This window comes from Apodemus sylvaticus, chromosome 7, assembly GCF_947179515.1.
Source record: "Apodemus sylvaticus chromosome 7, mApoSyl1.1, whole genome shotgun sequence".
In the NCBI taxonomy this organism is placed as follows: Eukaryota; Metazoa; Chordata; class Mammalia; order Rodentia; family Muridae; genus Apodemus; species Apodemus sylvaticus.
Genome location: NC_067478.1, coordinates 999,215 through 1,022,935, shown reverse-complemented (window position 1 = coordinate 1,022,935; position 23,721 = coordinate 999,215). Strand labels below are relative to the sequence as shown.

General features: G+C 46.1%; 1 protein-coding gene across 1 annotated transcript in view; it reads right to left on the bottom strand.

Moving 5' to 3' along the window:
• The window catches only part of Cdcp1 (CUB domain containing protein 1), a 38,191-nt gene extending 15,753 nt beyond the window's left edge, over positions 1-22,438 (bottom strand). Inside the window, exons 1-2 of the mRNA XM_052189209.1 lie at positions 22,357-22,438; positions 3,525-3,734 (exon numbers count right to left, since the gene is read on the bottom strand). Of these exons, the coding sequence (XP_052045169.1) occupies positions 3,525-3,734; positions 22,357-22,438 (292 nt within the window). The remainder of the gene's footprint in view (positions 1-3,524; positions 3,735-22,356) is intronic.
• Positions 22,439-23,721: the final 1,283 nt, after the last annotated feature.

Here is a 23,721-nt window from a genome sequence, read left to right as displayed (position 1 = left end):
ACTAGAGATACAATGTAAGTAGATGCCTCCTGCTCCTGGTGTCTCTCGCTACGGTGGACAGGAACCCTTGGAACTCTGATCCAAGTAAAACCCTCCCTTCCTTATGTTGCCTTTGTAAACTGTAAGTTGTACATTGTCAAAAGAATGAGAAGTAATAATATGAACACACACACACACACACACAAATCCACCTTGGTACTGAAGAAACCAAACAGCGTTTCCTAGACTGAGTGCTTGGTATCTGGTTAATTGTCCCCAGCTGCCCTTTTAAAGGAGCTACGGGGAGCCTGCACCTTGGGGTAACTTCCTTCTGGTATTTAGAAGTTAATTTCACAGTTTTGAGGGCACACTGCCAGGCTTCACTGTCTAAGCTTCCTTTCCCTTCTACATCTCACTGACTTACTGGGCATGATCACCTGATTCCCAAAGCAGTGAGCTTCCTGCTCTGAGGCTCTCTTGACTCCATTAGCACTGCAGAGAAATCATCTTAAAGCTAGTAACCAATTATATCCTTTGATATAGTGTGTTTCCTATGCCTTTTAAAAAGACAGGACTGTTACTATCAAGGAGGATTCAGGGAAGACTGAAATAAAAGAAAGCAGAAGAAAAAACTTCCGGGGTCTTTGTGTTGTACATAGAGGATGCGGAGGTACAGTGGCCTTTGGTGCTGTAAAAGAACCTGTAGGTCCTCACTTGGGCTCCACTTGGGTGTTGGGAAGTGCTATTGATGGGGCTCAGGAAAATGCTTGTTTTGTGAGCATGAGGACCCGAATTCAAATCACCCCCATAAAAGGGTGGGCATGGCACCTGGGCAATGGTGGCACACACCTTTAATCCTAGCACTTGGGAGGCAGAGGCAAGTGGATCTTTGAATTCTTTCTACAGAGTGAATTCCAAATAGCCAGGGCTACACAGAGAAGCCCTGTCTCAAAAAAACAAAAGTGGGAAAAATAAGTAAAACTAGGCATGGCAATACATTCCTGTAACCCCAGCATTGAGGGACAGAGAGACAAATGGACTCAAGTTTCTAAAAGCCAGTGAGAGATTTTGTCTCAAGGCATTGAGATCAATAAAGGAAGACACCCAGTGTTTGGTTCTGGCTTCTGCATGTGCATGCTTAGGTCTGTGTATGTGCATATATATATATATATATATATATATATATATATATATATATCTTACACACACTCAAAACCTGGGTGGGGCAACGCATGCCTGTAGTCACAGAGCTGACTTGATGGCCAACCAACCCAGCTAATTAGTGAGTTCCTAGTTCAGAGAGCTAGCCACTACAGTGGATAACAGTAGAGGAAGACAGACATTGGACATTCATCTCTGGTTTTCACATGCATGGGCATGGATATGGCTGTACACACACACACACACACACACACAAAACTCAAAATAGAATTAGGAGAAATCAAGAGCAGCCTAAGACCTCTGAGATCATCTGTATCAAACCTCTCATTATTGCAAAGCAGCCCTAGAGTTCACTTGGCCACTTGCAGATGCAGCTGACTCAGCACTGAAGCCGGGCTGTCTGTGGTCAGCTTGCATTCATGTCAGGGCGCTACACAGTCAACCCAATGAAATAGGGTCAGATAAAGTGGTGATTAATGGGGCTAAAATTAGACTTGTGTATCAATGAAGATCATAGCTATTTTAGGACCTCATACAAACATCACTGTGTGTGTGTGTGTGTGTGTGTAGTGTGTTGCTGGTCATCTACTCGTTTTCCACAGTCCACTGTGGGATCTCTGTCCCTACCAAGGCACAGCTCCTGAGATCTGGTGCCTTAGACTTATCCATAGCTTGGGCTACTCAACGGTTTCTGGTTTGATTCTATACCAAGAACTCAGTTAAGAACCTTGTCTCAACCCTCAGTTTTGTTGCTACACTCAACACTGGAACAGGGAAGTGCAGGGGAGTGCAACTGTCCTTTGTCACTAAAAGCTTTAGGTTTTAGGATGAATGCAGAGATGTAAGGGGTTCACTGACAGGCATGACTATAAATCTCCTGCATTCTGCCTGGCGCAAAAAACTTAAGAATGTCAGACACTTCCTTTCCAGAGAGGGACATGCCACTCAGAAGTGATTCATAGGTCATTTTCCTCAGCAGAACTCTACTTTCATACATTTTCATGGACCCGCTCTAGAATGAGAACTAATGTCAAATTCCGTTCAAAGCTTCCAGATGTCTGTGGGGAAAGGCAACAAGGGGCAGCGGACCACTAGATCCAACCCCAGGTCTGTAGCTATTATTTGTAGAACTGATACTTTCTTACCACCTTGACCCTGTGGAAGCCTGCATTTTTCACTGTCCATCAAGGGATTCAGACATGCTAGTGCTGAAGGACCAAGATGGCTCCTTGGTGACCACTATCAAAACTAAAGTCCTTTTATGGGCTTATTTGGTTACAAAGTAACACATGCTTTTAAAATGACAACAACAAAAGGGGTAGAGATGAACAGGAGTGTGGCCCAGGGTACCACACTTACCCCCTTGACCTTCTTCTAATTCTCTGACTTCCATTCCACTGTGATCTGAACATTTGTATCCTTTCTAAGGTCCACAGATGAAAAACCTAATTCCCAGCATAGCAACATTGAGAGATGGTGCATCTCTGGGTAATTAAGTTACAAGGTACAAGTTACATGGCATTGGTGCATTTACAGAGAGGTTCAGATTGAAAGGATGTCACCTCTTGTGCCTTTACCCTGAGCTCCTTGCCTCTAGGACTATCAGGGAATACACATCTGGTCTTTGTAAATTACCCAGCTTCCGAGACTGTGTCTCTGAACAGCAAAAAAAGTCCTATGGTGTGAACCTTGATTTTTTTAGCTCTTTTGAGCACATGAACTAGAGCCTTATAGACCTACAGATCTGTAGTTTATAGGTATCTCCTGAGCTCTGTGAAGAGACTGTGTGGTCAAATTGTTACGAACAAAGACTAAAGCACACCTTTAATCCTAGCACTTGGAAGGCAAAGGCAGCTGGATCTCTTTGATTCCAGGCCAACCTGATCTACATAGTGAGCTCCAGGACAGCTAAGTATATGTAGAAAGAGCTTGTCTTGCATGCCCCCCAGCACTCTGGGAGGCAGAGGCAAGCAGATCTCTGAGTTCGAGGCCAGCCTGGTCTACAGAGTGAGTTCCAGGACAGCAGGGGCTATACAGAGAAACCCTGTCTTGAAAAAAACAAATCTAAAAAACCAAAAAAAAAAAAAAAAAAAAAAGAGTTTGTCTCAAAAAAACCAGGGAGAGAGAGAGAAAGAGAGAGAGAGAGAAAGGGGGGGGTAGGGAGAGAGAGGAGAAAGGGGATGGGGAGAGAGGGGGGGAGGGAGGGAGAAGTCTGCCTGGGTTCTCTGGGAAGCACATGGGCCTATGTATGACTGGCCATGTTAGAGCCAGCTTAGGGAGCTGAGACTTTAGAATGGACTCTTCTCCAGCACCATAGCCTGGTACACCTGTGGAAGAGCAGCAGGGACTGAGACTCACACAGCATCCCATGAGAGCTAACTCACCAATATTCTTCTCAATCTTCAAGACAAAGTGCTTCTCCGGATTGCTGCAGCTAAAGGTAAAAGATTTCCTTTCTCCAGGACTGATAATCAACTCGGTCACATGCTGTCTAGACATGACGATGTAGCAGGGTTTCACAGGAAGGGCTGGACTCACCAGCTTCATGTGCACCGTAACACCGCTTCCGACGGGCAGAAGAATCTCAGATGCTTCTGAAAGAAAGAAGAGAATGATATGAGCAAGAGATAAGAGCAGGAAATTGCTGTGGTCCCCTGGCCTGGGAAGGGGGAGAGTATGGAGTAGGGATACCGTCTCTTGTTTGGGCTGTTAACTTTAATAAGAAAATAAAAGATACTCTTACCACACTGATGACCTCCTGGGCAGTGTGTCTTCAGAGCCTCTCTATAAACAGCATTGGTGACAAGCAGAGGCATTGCCCTCCCTCTTTCTTTGTGACAGGGGTAAGGGTGGGGCGGGGAATCAGACATAACGCACATGACACCACACAGATGTCATGTGTCTACAGAGACACTTATTTGCAAAGAGCTGTGGCTGCTGCTGCTGCCTCTTGCCGCAGATGCTTTACAAGCAGACAATTGTACCACAGGGGACAGGAGGACTTTTGCTAAAATTAGAGGTAAAGCATACTGGCCTAGGCTGGTGGTACAGGCTAATCATCTCACTCCTCAGGAGGCTGAGGTAGGGGATCAATGTAACCAGCTACTTTGTGCTGTTGCTGTCCTGCCTGACACCATGGGCTCTATCTCTCTTCTTCAACTGTAATCTCAGAAATACTCTTCCTCCCTCAGAATACTTCATGTCATATATTTGGTCACAGTTATTAGAAAAGTAACCAATAGAGTCCCATTCGTATACAGCAGCATTCTCTGGCCAACCTTCTGCAGTGATCCTCCTGTCCACCCTGTTCTCCTGGGCTCTCTATCTCCAGCCTGGGAACACCCTTCCATCTGCCCAAGTTGCCTCCTCTTATAACCAGCAGGAAGGCGCCTACAGGAGGACAGCGGAACGTACCATCTTGCTCAGCCTCAGGACCCAGATGACGCCAGGCGGCCACAGGACACAGAAAACTTCAAGCCCCAAACAGTTCTATGTAAAGGTATTGCTCCCAGAGCCTTGTCTTTTCCTGCATTTAATTGCTCTCAAATATCTGACTACTCCCTCACTTTAGTGCCGGCTAATAAATCTTCTCTGGAGGTAACCAGGGGTGTGAGCATGCATGTACACACACACACACACACACACACACACACACACACACACACACACGGGGCAGGGCAGGGGGCAGAGATGTTTTCTGAAACAGAAATGGGTTCCCTCAAATGCTTTGTCCTGAAATAGCATGACATTTGAACCTCCCAAGACAGACTCAAAGACCGAGGAACTTTTTAAAACATCAGATGGAGCTGAGAGTGACATTAAGAATTGTGGTGGTCAGTTTTGTATCTGAGCTGTGCATACAACCCTTGTGTTGTTTCTACGATTAAAGCCTGCAGTACCTCCTCTCTCTAGGCCCCACCCTTCACAACAGCCTCCAACCCTGGGTAGCCAAGTCAGGCCAATTCAACCTCAAGGGCAAGCAGGCTGTGAAAGTACCAATTTCCTTCATTAATACTTCTGTTTTTTCACCTTTTAGCCAAACCATAATTGAAAATTACTATTACTGCTAATTAGCATCATTTTAATTGTCAGGTACAAGGCAGCTAGACTGACAGTTGTGCAACTGGAGCAGAGAGGGAGGGTACCAGGAGGCTGCTGCAGGTCTCAACTCTGGTGGTGATGGCCTGTGTTGTATGTGTACCAATACCCATCACTCTGTACTCCAGATATAGCATTTTATGTTACAACCTAATGCATTTTTAAAAAGCATTCATAAAAAGTCATAAATACATCTAAAATATACTTTAATGTTTTGTGGACGCTATCTTCTCTCAAGGTGCGTTTAAACATTTCGGATCTCTTTAGATTTAGAGAAAAGCTCACTCAAAATCCTGCTCTCAGGTAGCTCCTATCTGCAAGTAAGCCAGGTAATATTGGCAAATTATCTTTTAGAAATTTAGACTTTTTAGAATCTTTGAAATCAGATATTTATTCAACAGACATTTTCTGGGTTTGTAACATATTCCAAGAACCACATTTGGTGCAAATAATTTACTGACAAGCCAGTCATGGTGGCACACATCTATAATCCCAGTACTTGGAGAGGGGGGGGGGGTAGAGGCAATATGATCTCTGTGAGTTCAAGGCCAGCCTGGTCTGCATAGCAAGTTCAGATCGACCAAGGCTATACAGAAAGCATTTTTTAAATTAACTAACTAATTAATTAATTAACAGGAATATCCAGAGTCCCTGTACCAAGGGAACTAATAGTCTAATTTTAAAAATAACAATATCCACAGCTTTGGAGAGCCTGACATTAAGATCTGTTCATTTGTACTGGAAGATGGGTGTTTTGCCCGTTTGTGTGTCTGCACACCATGTGTGTATATCAGCACCATGTATGTTCCGGAGAAGCCACAAGAAGGCATCACATACACTCTGAACCTTGAGTTAGAGACAGTTGAAAGTTGCCACGCGGCTGTTGGGAATTGAACCTGGGTCCTCAAGGACAACCAGTGAATGCTCTTAACTACTGAACCCCAGCCCTGCCCCTGGAAGTTTGTTTGTTTTTGTTTTTTAGCACTTTGGGGTTCACTTTTAATTATTTATTTATTTTCTATGTGCAAAGCCAATTACTCCCATCTAACTAGTGAGCATAGCAGGTCTCCCTTCTCAAAGCATAGCTGCTACTGCTGCTGTGGACATACACTCTAGTTCGGGTGTAAACAACCCAGATTTTCACATACATTCCTTATGATCTGATTCCAACAGACCACCACCCAACTGAGTTCCACTCTGGTGCATTCTACTACCCAGCCACTCTGTCTTTGTTACAATTTGAATATGAAACGTTCCCAAAGGCCCTTGTGGCTTGGCCCCTGACTATTTTGGAAGTTTTTGGAAACCCTAGGGAGTAGAACATGTCTGGAAGAAATGGGAGTGTCTCATCCCTGGCCCCTTCCTATCCATCATGAAATGAAGAAGCCCCTCAGCCCATCCTCCTTCTGCTGTGATGTTTTGTCCAAATACACAAGCCAAGCAACCATGGACTGAGCCCTCTGGGATTGGTGTTTTAGACACAGCAGTGGTAAAGATAACCAATACATTATCTTTCACTGACCCAGACCATTAGATCCTCGTGGTCCTATTCAGCTTCCAAAGGAAATACTGAGCTACGAACTTGTGTTCCGCCTGGACAGTTCCCAGCCACATTTGCAGTAGAAGGCGGGGTTTAATTCACAGGCTGTTCTCCAGGGACACAATCAAGGACTTACATGGCTGTCATGTGTATCTGCTCCCTTAGTTCTGAACGATCTGTAAGGCAACAGGAATGGCAGAGAGCTAAAGAGGCGGCCAGGATTCCCCCTGGGGGGCTCCTATCCCAGTCCAATGCTCTGGAGGCCATTACTTCACCATAGTGAAGGATCATGGTTTGCGGGCCATTACTTTGGCATAGTGAGGTATCATGGGAACGGTACTGCTTGCATACTATCAGAAGCTCATTCAATCACAGAAACTTGGGATTTGAGGACATTTTGTTCACACCGTTTTTCCCCATACCCAATCAACCATTTATCATTTGGAAATTGGAAAATCCAACATTTTGGAAGTAAAATGTCAGCCTTTCCCGCCCACTTCTCTATTGGACCTGGCACACTAGAGCCCTTCATGAAGGTGCCAAAGTTGGGAGGAGAGGAAAGAGACTTTTCTTCTTCTGCATTTCTTTTATCTCTACGGGAGTTTTATACTTCATCGGTGGAAAGTTCAAAAGGTTTGGGACCTCGATCCAGAGAGATGCAGGAAACACTCCCAATACCGGTGTAATTTTGAAGTCCTCTGGGCTGAAAGAAAGCCAAGACAACCTTCTTGGAAACATGGACGCCCAGGTGTGGGGCCCCCAGGAAAGCTTCTGAGGCCCAGCTCAGCTCCCAGTCACGGCTCCCTTTAGCTCCCCGCTGCTCTACTGCCCCTTATTAGGGAATCCTCACTCATCCCACCTCGTCTGTGCCTCCCAGGTGGGAATTTCCGATGTTTCTAACCAGCACTCTTTATTCTCATTAACCTTTTCATTATTCACGCGCCCCAGACACTTCACAGTCGCCCCTATTGTTTCTTCTCCCCCACGGTCCCGTTTTATGTAATTCTCCACAGCAGGGACTTAAATGCCAAGGAGTCATTTCCTCCCGTATTCGTGGAACAGTTTCTAATACTGACACGCATACAATTTAAACACTTTTAGATGTGTCAGAGCTAATTCCCTTCACGGTTGGCACTTGGCACTTGGCATGGTTTCCTCTGGGGCTCCGCCCACATTCGCTTACTCCATCTAAAGGGAAAAGGCTAGGCCTTACTACTCTCAGACATGGTGCCCTGGAGGAATACGCAGAATGTCAAGGGAGAAACACAAATGGGGTGTTAAGTGTGAATCAGCAAGGCTGATCAGTCGTGGGAGTCAGAGTCCAAAGCCAGTTCATGGGAGGCTGATGCTGCTGCCCTCTTAAAAGACACCACATTGTGGACCATCTGCTTTTCTCGATGGGATCACCAGTTAGTGTTGTCTGCTTCCATGCTTCAGTCCAAGTTTCTTGGTTGGATATGAGGTAAATGAGTGATTTGCTTCTAGAACTGAGTTTGCAAAACCACACTTCATTATCTGATAGCTTGTTCAGAGAGTGGGGTGCCTTACTAGGGGGGCTCAGGGAGTAGCACCAATAGGGTCCATCACAAGGGAACACTCACACAATATCGGTGACTTCTCTCAACTACTCAACTACACACACACACACACACACACACACACACACACACACACAGAGCACCAAGGAATGATCTAGTGTGGCCTTAGCTATCAGACCCCATCAAAGTCAGTAACCTGAGGCCACCAACTATCTGAAGATACTGGGGGTTAGCCATCAGTGGTCTGTGGGTACATGGGCTTCACTTGTTGGGACCAGAAAATCTTCACAGATGTGTTTTGGGGTGAACAGAGTACATTTAGAATTGGGAGAGATGGCTCAGAGGTTAAGAGCACTGACTGCTCTTCCAGAGGTCCTGAGTTCAATTCCCAGCAATCACATGGTGGCTCACAACCATCTGTAAAGGGATCTGATACCCTCTTCTGGTGTGTCTGAAGAAAGAAAGAAAGAAAGAAAGAAAGAAAGAAAGAAAGAAAGAAAGAAAGAAAGAAAGAAAGAAAGAAAGAAAGAAAGAAAGAAAGAAAGAAGAGAAAACAAACACAAGAAAGAAAGAAAGAAAACACAAGAAAGAAAAAAAGAAGCCAGGCAGTGGTGGCACACACCTTTGATCCTAGCACTTGGGAGGTAGATGCAGGCGGATTTCTGAGTTCGAGGCCAGCCTGGTCTATAGAGTGAGTTCCAGGACAGCCAGGGCTACACAGAGAAGCCGTGTCTTGGAAAAAAAGAAAGAAAGAAAGAAAAAAAAGAATGGGGTTGTTGTCTCTCTTGCTGGCTGTGTTTGCTTGGGCAAACTGCTTAGGGATAAAAAGGGACTCATGCTGAGCCTGAATGAGTTATATATCTACACAGCACTTACTTAGGAGGGTTTGGGGATTCTATCAACATTCACCACGTTTACTGTAGATAGTATCAACAATTGGACTTCTCACTGCCAGTGTCAGTGATGGGTATTACAGAGTGGTGTCTGGTACAGTCCAGAGTCACAACGTGCTGAGCCCCGAACCCTGATTATCATGGCAGGGCCTGGTTGAGGCCCAGATAGCACCTTCGGGACAAACTCCTAGCACATTGTCCTCTGAGGCTGCACAAGCACACAGGAAGCCTCTCATTATGCCAGCCCTGTTCACTGTCTGTAAAGGCTTTCCCATACCCATCGACTCATGTGATCCAGAGACATGACCTCATGACAGACCCGCCTACCTTCCCTACTCAGGGACCACAAATAAAATGTTCTCTCCATGCTGCCAAGCTGCCCAGAGAAGGGCTATGGCTGCTATTCTTAGGAAGCTAATAGAATTATTGGCTGCTGCCAAGAGGCTGGGGTTACCACCAGCATGACCCGTTCTAACAGGACCTGCTCTGGGAGGAAGTGGCTCTACCACCAGTCTCCAGTCTACAGATGAGGACTGAGGTTCAGACAAGTTAAGGAAGTCACCCAAGTTTCTATGACTAAGAAGAGGCAAGGCCAGGTTAACACCAGAGGAACGATACTGGAGCCCAGGGCATGCTGAATGAGTACTCACAGATCTAATTCTGCCCTAGGAATTTCATACACAGCCAGAAACTTTCTGGTGAGAATGGTTTGTTCCCACTCACATGGTAAGCCAAGGCAGAATGAAACATTTCTGAGAATAGGAGAATTCCCCAGCCAACACCCATAGATACTCATATTCATTCCTAGTCTCTCTCTCTCTCTCTCTCTCTCTCTCTCTCTCTCTCTCTCTCTCTCTCTCTCTCTCTCTCTTTCTCCCCACCCCCCATCCTTCCCTCCCTCCTTGTATTTAAGATGAGATGATGGGATGATAAATATTTCATCAGGCTTCTAGTGTGGTCTGGTAGGAAATGCTTCTTCCCAGATTAGAGACCCCCATCTATCCTGGGTATCTGGACCATGAAACCCCTTGTTAATTAGGTGGGAATCAAACTAGATCTTACAAGCCATACTAGTCACCCTGCCTTGATCACTCCCACATTATTCTGGGATCACAGATTCTCTAAACCAGGGGTGGTTTGGAGACAGCAGGACAAACCTCTCAGACTCCTCAAAACTCCAGATGGACTCAACCCACACCAGGTGAAGAAGAGAGATCAGGGGAGATAACTGAACTTAAAAAGCTTTGTGATATCAGCAGTAACACAGGGACTGGAGGTTAAACAACACACAGCAGAGTCTCTGACCTCTGTCCACACTGATAATGACAGGCTACATGACTACAGGTCTACTTCAAGTCATCTCAGACAGTCCACGACATGTTAGGAAGATTCACTCTGTCACACCTCTCAGTGTGGGTCATGAAAGTTGATAGAAACTACAGCGTCAACCAGGAAGAGCCAGAAGGTGCCTCTAACAGTCAGCTCATTGGTTGTTTGACACGGGTCAGCAGCCTGCCAGGCCTCTTCCCCACCTGCTTAGGTGTTTAAAGGCTTCTGGGTTTCTTTTTCTTTTTTTGTTTGTATTTTCAAGACAGGGTTTCTCTGTATAGCCCTGGGTGTCCTGGAACTCACTCTGTAGACCAGGCTGGCCTCAAACTCAAAAATCCACCTGCCTCTGCCTCCCAAGTGCTGGGATCAAAGGTGTGCACCACCACTGCCCGGTAGCTTCTGGGTTTCTTGCTCCCCTGTTTTTTTCTTCTCTCTCTCTCATGTTTTCCTGAAACACAGTCTTGTGATCAGCTCAAGCTGACCCTGAACTTGATCTACTTATATGTATCTAGTCACCAGAACTAGAAGATAGCCTTTTAAACATCAGAACACTTTAGGACTCCAGGTGATTAACAACAGAGCTATTCAATGGTTAGTCTCAGGGTTTTATTAATAGTTTCCTGTAGGCCTCAGGCATCGGAATGTCTTGTAAGCCTTTTTAAAAGAAAATTTATTTTGATTTTAAAAAATTATGCATTATATGCAAGTGCGTGTGTGTGTGCGCGTGTGCGTGTGCGTGTGCGTGTGTGTGTGTGTGTGTGTGTGTGTGTGTACAGACATGTGCATATGAGTACACAGTTCAGGAGACGGTATCGTGTCCTTAGGAGATGGTTTTGGGCAGTTGTAATCTGCCTGATGTGGGTGCTGGGAATGGGAATTGAATTCAGGTCATCTAAATGAGTGCTGCATGCTCTTAACTGCTGAGCCATCTCTCTGCCCGATTACTCTTACTCTTAAGCCAGTATCTTTTCTTGTACTCACCACACTGGACACTTGTAACACCATACTGGGCTGCACACCTAAATTTTAATTAATTAATTAATTAATTAATTAATTAATTTTTGAGACAAGGTCTCTCTATGTAGCCCTGGCTTACCTGGCACTCAGTGGGTAGACCAAGCTGGCTTTGAACTCACAGAGATCTACCTGCCTTCCCTTTGTGTCTACACCTATCCACTACAAACAAAGTCTTGCAGAAAAGAATCTCAGACTTTTCTAAGGATAAGGCTATACTCCAGAAATTCATTTTAATGTAACAAATCTACTAACTGCTAGCTTTGAATTTTTTTCTTTTAAATTTAAAAATATTTTATCTGGGTATGGTAGCTCACACCTGTAATCTCAGCACATGGAAGGTAAAGGAAGGAGTTCAAGGCCAACCTTGGCCATAGTAAATTTGATAGCAGCCTTGGTGGCTACTTGAAACTCCTTTATTTATTTATTTATTTATTTATTTATTTATTGGTGTTGTATTAAAGGCAAAACTCTGGTAATAGAAGACAAATCAGTGGCTACCAGACAGGAATTGATTGTAAAGGGGTCAGGAAGAACTTTCTCCTGAGATTTTTTAATATAACTCACACTCAGTAGCACATGGACACTAAGCCATTGAGATGGGTGAATTTTATGCCTTATGCCTCAGTAGAAATTTTTTTTAAAGCACCTTTTACAATTAGATAAATAAAACATAAGGCATAAAGTTAAGTGGAAGGCTTGGTCAACCAAACAACTTTCTCTTATTCCCCTATCTGCTTCTTTTCCCAGAGGTGATCAGGCAGGCGTGGTCTTCCTGAGCCGGTCTCCGGCCGCATGTTCACCTGTACCACCTGCATTTACTTTTTGTTGCTAGAGGTTGCCTGTCACAGCTGCTGTTCGGGACCTGTGTCTCCTGCCTGGGCATCCCTCCATGGCAGTTTATATGTCTCCTCATTCTTTCAAAGGCTACCTGGTACTGCAGCAGATATAGCAGAACCCAGCTGCTCGCCGTCTGATACTAGACCTGCAGGCTGTTTCTAATCTCCAGGCACTAGCCAAGAGTAAGATGCTTACTTAGAGTTGGAAGGTTCCACTGGGGTACACTTCCCCCAGCTTCCCTACTGGAACAGGGCACAGGCCTCATTCTAGATGTTAATTCAAGACCCAGCTAAAGGAGGTGGGGATGCAGCATGAACAAAAGTTCAGTGTTCACACTGCATAAAGCAGGCATGGCGGCACATGTCGATAACCTTAGCATTTGGGAGGTAGAGGTAGGAGGATCAGTTCAGGGTTTGAGACCAACCTCAGCTACAGGTATGCACCACAAAAACCCAAGGCTAGAACCCAGGTCTTCATGCATGCTAATCAAGAGGCTCTGCCACTGAGCTACATTGCCAGCCCCTGTGGCTGGCTTCTGCAAGATGACCCAAGTACTGCTTACTATATAAATCATGTCTTCTTGTTCTGGCAAAATAAGAGCTTGCTCCTGAAATTTAACCCAAAGGCTGAGGCGTCTGATAAGACTGTCAGCAAGCATTCCAGGCCTGTTCTGGACTAACACTTCATCTCTCACCAGGGAGGGATTAAAGGCCAGGGCTCCAAGGGCCAGCCAGCTCTGGTTTCACATGCAGCTTGCTTAGCCCAGCCTGGGTCTGTAGCACTTGGTCATGGGGAAAGCTGCGGACCTGGGAGATTTGTGGGGGTATTCCAGCTGAGTGTGCTGACTGAGCTATTCAGAACCTGTCTGACCAGTCAGCTGGCTAACAGGAAATTCGTGTGTGAGTAGACACTTGCTTAAACAATGTTTAAGAATGTGTTCTCTGTGTGTCATGCAGAACAGCTTAGGGCCTCTAATTCAGCAAGTTCACTTCTAGGAATTTCCTCTGGGAGCCCTCATATGCACCCAACATGAGCCCCAGTGGCCTTCTGAAGCACGTGTTATAAGTTGATTCTCCAATGGCGAACTGGTTAAGATGACCTGAGCTGTCACAGTTCTGAGCAATGGAGGGACCTGCTCTAGGTCAGCAGGGGAGTGACTTATACACACCCTCCCAATGGGACCTTGGCCAGCTTCCAGGTCTGGCTATTTCTGTTTTGTCCCTCAGGTCAGTCTTAGGTTTAAGTAACCTGCCCAGCTGACCTAGTTCATAAGCAGTGGTGTCATGATCTGAAGCCAGTGTTGCTCAGTTTTCTGTGTAGATGAGACCTTTTGCCCTGGAGTGAAGACCCAGGAATCTTACTAGGCTCCCGAAAACCTGAAAGGTGCAACCTTCACCAGTTCCTGCCCCAAGGTTATAAAGCAGTGAGCACTGCTGAGAGGAACTCTTTGGTTTTCCTGCAACTTGTACAGGGAACATCAGAGATGCAGCTTTCTTGAGCCGTTTCCTATGCTGGAGTGGGCTTCCCAATGATGCACCCGCCTGCCTCACTCAGGCTCCTGTAAGTGACCTGTCGTAGTCAGGGTTTCTATTCCTGCACAAACATCATGACCAAGAAGCAAGTTGGGGAGGAAAGGGTTTATTCAGCTTACACTTCTGCATTGCTGTTCATCACAAAAGGAAGTCAGGACTGGAACTCAAGCAGGTTAGGAAGCAGGAGCTGATGCAGAGGCCATGGAGGGATGTTCCTTACTGGCTTGCTTCCCCTGGCTTGCTCAGCCTGCTCTCTTATAGAACCCAAGAATACCAGCCCAGAGATGGTACCACCCACAAAGGGCCCTCCCCCCTTGATCACTAATTGAGAAAATGCTCCACAGCTGGATCTCATGGAGGCACTTTCCCAACTGAAGCTCCTTTCTCTGTGATAACTCCAGCCTGTGTCAAATTGACACACAAAACCGGTCAGTACATAACCCAAATAAACTCACTGGCCCACTGAACTAGACTTGAGCGGAATCAAATCTTTAGTCTATCACTGATGTACTGTCTGGGTGAAGAGACATCTGTTTACATCTCCAACTCCAACTGCTGATCAAGATTGTTTCCAGAAAGAGAGATGGGGCTTTGCCACCATGTGGGACATTGTCTAAGGATATGGGGACTATAGCAGTAAGCAAGACCTGGAACCAAATACCATAGTGAGGAAAGCTGGACATAAGTATCCTCTGTGATGATAAACTAGGCTTGTCAGCTGGACCATGGAGAGCAGATGGCCTGTTGACTCAGACAGGACCCTCCCCAAGATCATTTCTGTGGCCATCTCTGTCCTCTTGGAGTCTCCAACAGGAAAGACTTCCAGCATGCGCAGAGGCTGTCAGACTATGAAAGAGCAGCTCCCCATTCTGTCTGTTAGGCCAATTTGCGCAGGAGTCAAGGGCTTGCCTATTCCATATGGCCAAAGTCCTTCCAATGTAGGGCTCCATCAGCCCATGCATATCATGGTGGCTTGGGGCCAAGTGTGTATAAGCTATTCTGGAGCTACATGTGCAATAGGGTGATATTTGCACTTTCAGATATAAATAGTCCAAGGGTCTGTTTAGATCAATGTAGTTCATGCCTAGACCTATACTACCTTGTTCACAACCTCCAACTGGAGCACATGTGCCAAGACCCAGAGGCTCTCACGGTCCCGGCACTTAGGATGTAGAGAGCTGGGCAGTGGATAGATGTTTCCTGATGCTAGAAGCAGATGAACACAGAGCCATATGCTGAAGATGGGAGGGTCAGAAAGTATAAGGGCCGTGGGTCTCCTTACCCCTGCCTAGAGGACAGCCTCTGTTTTGTATTTTCTGTGAACAAGAAATAAACATCTACGTCTTGGGGAATGTTTGCCTTGTATGCATGAGAACCTGAGTTTGATTCCCTAGAACCCACACAAAGAAAAGAAAGAAAGAAAAAGAAACAAGCCAGGCATGATGGTACATGCTTGTGATCCTAGCACTGGGGAGGCGGGGTGGGTGTAGACTCCTGGGACTTGCTGGACAGTCACCTTTGTCTACTTGCTGAGTTCCGGGTCAGTAAGAAACCCTGTCTCAAAAAACAAGGTGGATGACTCCTAAGGAATGACACCTGAGGTTGACCTCTGGCCTCCACCATGTGCACAAATGCAAACTATATGTGGAAACTTATGTGTGCCCCTGCCCGGTGCACAAAGAGAGAGAAACACGTGAGCCAGGATGCACATTTGCTGATGTGGGTTTCAGCCATTCAGGGTGTGCTTCCCCCAAACATCAAACTTAGCTCAAAGCTAACTGTGCATGGTTGGAAATTGTAAGCTGCTAGAGCCCCAGGCCTGAGCACAGCTTCTTGACATAGTAGTACCCTGAAACAGCCCAGAAAAATGAGAAACACACAGCGTGGCCAGGAAGGACACAAAGTACACTGAAGGAGCAACGGATCTGAAGGAGAGAAGGGCGAGTTCAAACACTCTCTTTAGACACCTGTTAGAGGAGTGAGAAGAGTCATCACACAAGGACACAGGCATGGGTGTTAGTGTACCAGGGGAAGGAACACAGGCATGGGTGTTAGTGTACCAGGAGGAGCGAATTAGAAAGCAAATAGCCAGGCAATGCGGTGAAAGAATGAGATGTTATGAAAGAGGAACGTACTCCCTGTTTTCTCTCTCTCTCTCTCTCTCTCTCTCTCTCTCTCTCTCTCTCTCTCTCTCTCTCTCTGTCTCCCCCCCCCTTTCCTTCCTATGCACTTAGCCAGCTTTCTGGCTCCTGTAACCATCCTTCCCTACCTGCTGCCATGTCTTCCCTGCTCCAATGAGGTTGATCTCTCTAGCCCCTATTTTGCCCTGTGGTCATACATCATTTGGTGTGATACATTCTGGTAAATGTGACATTGGCCATTTCGCTGTGATGAGAATGTCACTGAATGTATCAAAACAAACCTAGAAGGCACAGAGCCATTGCTGGGCCTGGTTCTTGACCAAGTCAATGGTCAACAGGAGTAACTAATAGTATAACATGGAACCCTGATGTACAGGAAAAGAAACACTCTAAAGTAGCAACAATATGTATAATCTAATGTAGCAACATATGCATAATCCAAAGTAGCAACATATGTATAATAAGCACACAAGTTCCTGTCTCATTGTGTACCACTGTATCCATCTTCTAGGTTACTGACACTATATATTTAATCAATGGTATGTAACTAAACTTTACCAAGTTAGTCAAACATGAGTGACAGTAGCAACTTCATCTCCATTGTGATCTCAGGGGCTGACTACTAGGTACATGGCCTGTGGTTGAACCAACCTTATTTCTAAACAGTTTTACAATTCTTGAATATGAACAACAACAACAAAAAAGAACCTATCACCACAACCAGGTATAGTGGTGCACATTTGTAATCCCACTCTTCAGGAGGAAAAATCAGAAAGATCATTACAAGCTTGAGACCAGCTTGGTCTACACAGGATCCAAGTCAGGCAAGAATACATAGTGAGATGTCATCTCAAAAAACCACCACCAATAACCCAACACACACAAGTATACCCACTGGCAGGTGGCCAGAGGCTGTGCACTGGGAGAGATGGGGGAGCTGCAGATTTTCATCATGGTGACTTGTTTCAGGCTAGCCCTTCAACCTGGTGTTTCTAAAGTACCAATAGCAACAAGGATCATCACAGATCTTAAAGCTGTTTGGAATAAATGGAATAAATTATATGCTATTTCAAAAAAATACTTGGAGATGTTCCTGCTCTTCTAACATGCTTAGGAGACTCTCTGGGATAGAGAAAAGGAGCTCTGCTGGGAAAGGTAGTCAAGAATAACTCACAAATCAGTCACACCTATAATTCTACACCTGGGAGATAATGGCACACACCTTTGATCTTAGCCCCCAGGAGGCAGAGATAGGTAGATCTCTGTGTTTGAGGCCAGCCTGGCCTACATAGTGAGTTTTAGGACAGCAATAGCTATATAGAGAGATTCTGTCTCAGAAAACCAAAAGGATAAAATTAAAATAAAAATAAAAGAAATCTTAACGAGAGAGAGAGAGAGAGAGAGAGAGAGAGAGAGAGAGAGAGAGAGAGAGAGAAGCACATTCCGAGAATAAATGAAAGCATAGCACTAAGTCCTGTGTGGGTTTTTTGTTGTTTTGGTTTTTTAAATCAAGGGCAGATTCTGGGATGTAGACAATGCTTCAGAGCTGACCAAAAGTCACGGGCACCATTTAGGTGTCCCTGTAGCCCAGGTGGGGTATCTTAGGCAAGTTACTTCACCTCTCTGCACTGTCTGCCTCTTTGAGAAGAGGCATCAGAACTCGAAGACCCAATGTGCCCTGTGTATGTTTTCTCAGGAGAAAAAGAAACCTCATTTTTAATTGTTTAAACATTATGACTTCTATTTCCCCATCAAAATTACTCTGACCCATGTCTATCTTGGAAACATATGTTTATAGCTCTAAACAACACTTTTAAAAAACATGTGCGAGAGTCTGCTTGTGCTCCATGTACCATGGAACTGAGAAGGTCAGGAGCCCTGAGAGACCCCTGAGTGTCCAGAGAGGAGATGAAGTGGGTTACCCTACGCCAAGAAATCATCTGTGATAAGCTGCATATCTGGCCTGGTAGTCTCCAGTCAGTGCTTTATGGACTTCACCCTTAATAACATTACTTGTTAATTACATGTGAGTGTCTGTCTGGTTTCACTACACGTTCAGAACCTGTTGGGGGTTCTGCATGGCTGAATAGCAGATTTATAACTGCCCCTACCATGAAGCGATGAGGCTTAGGGTATGAGGGTTTTCACTATGATGGGCTGGCTTTCAGGAAGGGATTACTGTCATTAAGTAGAGACACCTAGCACAAAGCAGTAAAGTGGCTTTCACAGAAAATGCGGCTTCAGAATGCCTTGGCTTCTGAAAACAGCAGCAGTAGCCAGTAATTCTAGAAACTACAAACCGTGGCTCTGGATCAGATGTTGTAAGACAGGGCCTCAGAGCAATGCTGACAATTAAAGCTTATTAAAAACAAAAACAAGACTATTGACCCAAATACAAAGAAAGGTTGTAGAGGGATGAGGTGAGACTGAGTTCTCCTTGTCAGGCTGTCTAGAGTGTTTCGGAAGGCAATGGGCTAATTACAAGGTTGTGGGGAATGACTTGAAATTATTTGATTGTGGGGATAATTTTAATAGTTTGGAGTTACAATTAAAGGATGTGAACTTTTCTCTCGGCCACAAGTACCCACATTAGGGGTCTGACTACTCTCCACTGCCTCAAAGTGACCTCATCCTTCTCATGCCCATTAGCACTGCTGGGCAAAAATGAGTTGAGGTTTGTGCCGTAAGTGAATGGTGTGCATGTGCCTGTGTGTATGCCTCTGTGTGTGAGTGGGTGTGTGTGCATGTGCCTTCGTGTGTCTCTGCGTGTGAATGTATGTGTACATGTGCCTGTGTATGTGCCTCTGTGCGTGAGTGTATGTGCATGTGCTTGTGTGCCTCTATATGTGTGTGCATGTGCCTGTATGTGTGCCTCTGTATATGTGTGCATGTGCCTATGTTTCTGTGCCTCTGTGTGAGTATGTATACATGTGCCTGTGTGTGTGCATGTCTGTGTGTGTGCCTCTGTATGTGTATGTGCATGTACCTGTGCCTGTGTGTGTGCATGTGTCTGTGTATGTGCCTCTGTATGTGTATGTACATGTACCTGTGTGTGCACTTCTGTGTGTGCCTCTGTATGTGTGTGTATGTGTCTCTGTGTGTGCCTCTGTGTGTGAACATGTGCTTGTGTATCTCTATATGCATGTGTGCATGTACCTGCATGTACCTCTGTGTAAGTGTGTGTATGCAGGTCAGAGGATAACTTGGGGAGTAGCCTCTTTACTATTATGTGAGTCCTGTACTACTCAAGTAGTCTGTCTTGGTGACAAACGCCTTATTAGCTCACTGAGCCATTTTTTCTTGCCCTGTGCCATGTAATTCTTAATACCTATCAGAACGAAAATTGTATTGTGTGTGTTTGTTCACGTAATCCAATGTAACCTGGAATTTGTTATGCAGGATAACCTCGAACTCCTGATTCTCCTGCCTAATAGTCCCAGAGCCAGGATTACACTTACCCAACACCTTGTCTCATGTGTGCAGTGCCAGGGATTAAACCCAGGTGAGAGCTCTGCCAACTGAGCTACACTCCCCTGCTCTAAAGCAAAAAAAGTTTTAAGTATCATAGTTATTCTAGAAAAGCTTGTAATATTTAAAACCCAAGTGAAACAAAACACTATCTGTGAGCAAAGGTGAACTCTGAGGAGAGTCTGTGGGTGACATGAAGCCCTGAATATCTCCTGTGACTCACCCTAGGGAAATCTGTGGGGTGTGGCAAAGAGCTGTAGGATTCCACCTCCTGCTAGTAACACATTCCAGGCAACAGCAAAGTCCTCATTTGAATTTCTGTCAGTTACAGTTTTGGCAGAACAATGGTGGCAAGACTCTGGGACAATCAGCATGGTGTTTTAAAAGGTTATCATTTGAATCCAGTCCCTCCTGGCCATGAGGGGCCAGTGGGAATACCAAGTGGACCTCTTCCAATCTCACGCTTCCCTTTGCTCTTCATTTCTACAGTGACCCCATGCTCATCCCTGCTCTGTTAACCCACCCAACGGGCCGGGCTCTGGTACAAATAACTCAGAGGCCTCACCAGTTCCTTGGAGCCTGAGCTCAGGCACTCCTCAGTCGACCTGTTATGTGACCTTGTGGGGCCCTGCTCCTGAGGTCACAGATGAAGAAAGTGAGTGGTTAAATTCCTGTTATTTACACAACTCAGCTGGCTCAGAGCTTCCTGGAAGACAGGAGCTCCTGGGAACTAAACAGCCTCCATGTGGGGTGGGGGGGAGGTAAGATGTGTGATATGTGAGGTAAAGCTCTTTAAAAAACCCACATCTGTGCTGCAAATCCTGCAGACTGACAGGCTGTTTTGAACTTTCTAGTTGTGGAGAGTTGGAACGTTGCAGATTGAGAGTTAACACTCTTTTAGTCCCCTTCATAGCCATTTTCACCCACCTCTGTATCTGACCTAACATCTTTCTTACTATCAGGTAAAAACTCGTTGACTATATTAACTTAGGAGAACATCATTTTCTCTGAACCCAGCAGCCATCAGACATGTCATCAGATCGCATATGAGATCTTGCCCAGGGACTTCAACCCTGGCCGTTAACCCACCTACTTGATGTCCCCACCAATGTATGTACTAAATGCCTTGATTTATAACTTTCATTTGTTCTGTGACTATGGAAGTTCATGTAACCGCTTTAAGAATCCATGTTCCCAGACTAAGGTCACGCCTACTGGTCTGAGATAAACTCTACTTCTCCCGCGGTGTAGACAGACAGCAACCAGTTCAGAGCAGACTGCAGGTCTTGTCTTCAGCGATTACTTGACTTACCACTGGAGAAGTTTTCGACCATTGCCACAGAAAGTCAGAAACACCTCAAAACAGTCCCTAGAGTGTCACCTGCCTCCAAGAATGCTGACACACCCTCCCCACTCCTCTCACGCACACATATATTCCTTCCCTAATTTTTTTACTCTTAAGTTTTTAAGACAAAATTTCGTATATCCCAGGCCTCTAAAGAACTCACAATGAGGCTGACAATGACCTTGAATTCCCAACTCTCCTGTCTCCACTCCAGAATGCTAGGATCACAAGTATGAGCCACCATGACCAGTTTATAAAGTGATGGGAATTGAACCCAGGGCTTTGTACATGCTAGGCAGACACTCTACAAGTGGGACTACATACTCTGCCCCTTAAATGGATTGAAAACTCACTCCTAAGAAGGCGGTGGCCCACATTTGTAATAAATTCCAGGAGTATGGGGTGGGGGTGCGTGGGGGAGTCATGAAACTCAGTGGTTTCAAGGTCAGCTTGGGAGACACCTGGGGACCCCTGCCTCAGAAAAACAGAAACCAAACTCTAGCAACAACAAAATACATACTACAGTGTACCTATGTGTGTGATTTTAAAGGAGGTCTTAAGTTTTACTGTTTATTATGCAGTTATATGTCACCTAATGTTGGAAAAAGAAACCAGGAAGTTTTTCTGCGGCTTACACCCAAGTCTAACCACACCATTTCAATTTTATTCTTTATTTTATGCTAATTTATCTACCTATCAAACACAAACATCCCCTTAGGTATTGATATTACAGACCCCAATTATGATTTGGACAGTACTATTTTTTTTAAACCTATGCGAGTCTGAGAAAGAGCCTCACATCAAGTTCTTACTTGAAGAAAGCTAGTTTAATTCGGTATTCTACTCCTCGGGCCCACAGTTCCGGTTCTTTGCAGGAGCGATCTCCGGGATCAGAACAGCCTCTACTCCCAACCCAAACTACTCGAAATTCATAGGCTCCATGGAACTATATTCCAACCTTCCACCAGGGAAGAGGTGGGGCACCTGTGAGGTCTCTGCAGCTAGATGCCTGCTGCCGGCCGGTGATTGTTCACTTGAAGCTGACCTTTTGAGTTAATAATGCTCCTAGGCCTCAGGATAAGCAGCCGCGCGCGGACATTTAAAGAGGTTCCTCAGTGAGAAGTCAAATCACCCTCTTCTTGCACTCACTTCTCTGGCCCAGGTGTGGAGTGGGCCCCAAAGAGGAAAGCTCTCCCACACCCTAATCGAGTGTCCCTAAGAGTCTCGGCAAAGTCCCCATGGCACAATGCGCTACCTTCAGAACGTCCTCCTAAGGCTAGTTCCGCGCGCTTATTTGTTCCTGGGCCCGCAGAGCTCACCCAGGTCTAGGACTCTCCCACGTGCCGCGGCCTGAGCACTGGACGAGTCGTCCCGGGGACCTCGCCCCACCATCTACGACTGTGCTACCAGCTCAGGATCGCGCAACCCCTGAACACGCGCCACCTCCAAGCACCTCCCTGGCCACAGGTTGCTCTTACCTGTCCCGCGCAGCAGGCGCGCTGTGCCCAGCAGCAGGGCCCCCAGCAGTGCGACTGAGAACCCGCAGGCCGAGCGGGCCATGACTCGGGGGCGCCTCAGTCTCCCTAGGGCACAACTGAGGCCTGTGTCTGCGAGTGGCCTCAGAGGCGCACCGGCACCGAAACGCAGCCGCGCCCCGCCCTGCCCAGCCGCTCACCTGCGCGCAGGACCCCGCCCCGCCCGCTCAGCAAGAGCTAGGGTGACCCACGCTTCCTCTGTGGCCTCCTCCTCTTCCTGCTTCAGTTCAGGTACTTACCCTCCCTTGCCCGGTGGCCTTGAGGCAAATTTATCCCCGCCTTCCCGAGCTTCAGTTCCTATCTCAAAGTTCGACTTTGTTGACAGCCAGCTCCTCCTCCCTTCGCTGTCCAGGTATGCTGGTTGAGGAGGGAAGTGTTCCTGTTGGTCACTTATCCCCAACTTTTTGGCCTTCTCTGTTGCTAGACAGGGGCCCAGGCTCAGTCCAGCTTATTCCCTGCTGTGTCCATTTCTCACCAGCATTTCCCAGTGTCCGACAAGATAGGTTTTCCGTTCATTTGGGCAACCAGCCCAAAGTTGCCAAAGCAGGGCAAAGTTAGGACAGATGTGAAGGCTCAGGGCGGGTTCTGCCAAGCTGCTGGGTTGTTCTTTATTGAAGTAAGGGGTTTCACAGATGCTGGGCAAGGGCGCTAGAAAGAGATACTTCGGAAACCCTGCGTTGAATGCAGGAAGATTGGTGTGAATGAACGCATGAGACTGGAAAGGCTCAAGAGAAGCAGGTCCACAAGGCCCCTTAGTTGGGCTGTGAGTAGGGGAAGGTGCACAGTGCTATTGAGTCGGGCAGTGGGTGTGTATGAAGGATTCAGATCAGAAGCTAGTCTGTCCAGTGTTGCTGGCAGCCAATCCCTTCTCAGATAGCTGAGTTCCTGTGGGGTCTCCTTCTATCCTCTAGGCCAGAGGTTCTCAACCTTTCTAATAAAGCAACCCTTTAATGCAGTTCCTCATGTTGCAATGCCCCCCCCCCCCCCACCATGAAATTATTCATTGCTACTTCATAATTATAATTTTGCTTCTGTTATGAACATAATGTCGATATTTTTGTTTTCTGATGGTTTTAAGCAATCCCTGTGAAAAGGTTATTTGACCCTTCAAAGAGGTTGTAACCCACAGGTTGAAAACCACTGCTCTATGGGCTGGTGAGATGGCTCAGTGGTTAAGAGCACTGGCTGCTCTTCCAGAGGTCCTGAGTTCAGTTCCCAGCAACCACATGGTAGCTCACAACCATCTATAGGGGGATATGATGCCTTCAGGCAGGCAGATATATATGCAGCAGAGCACTCATACATTAA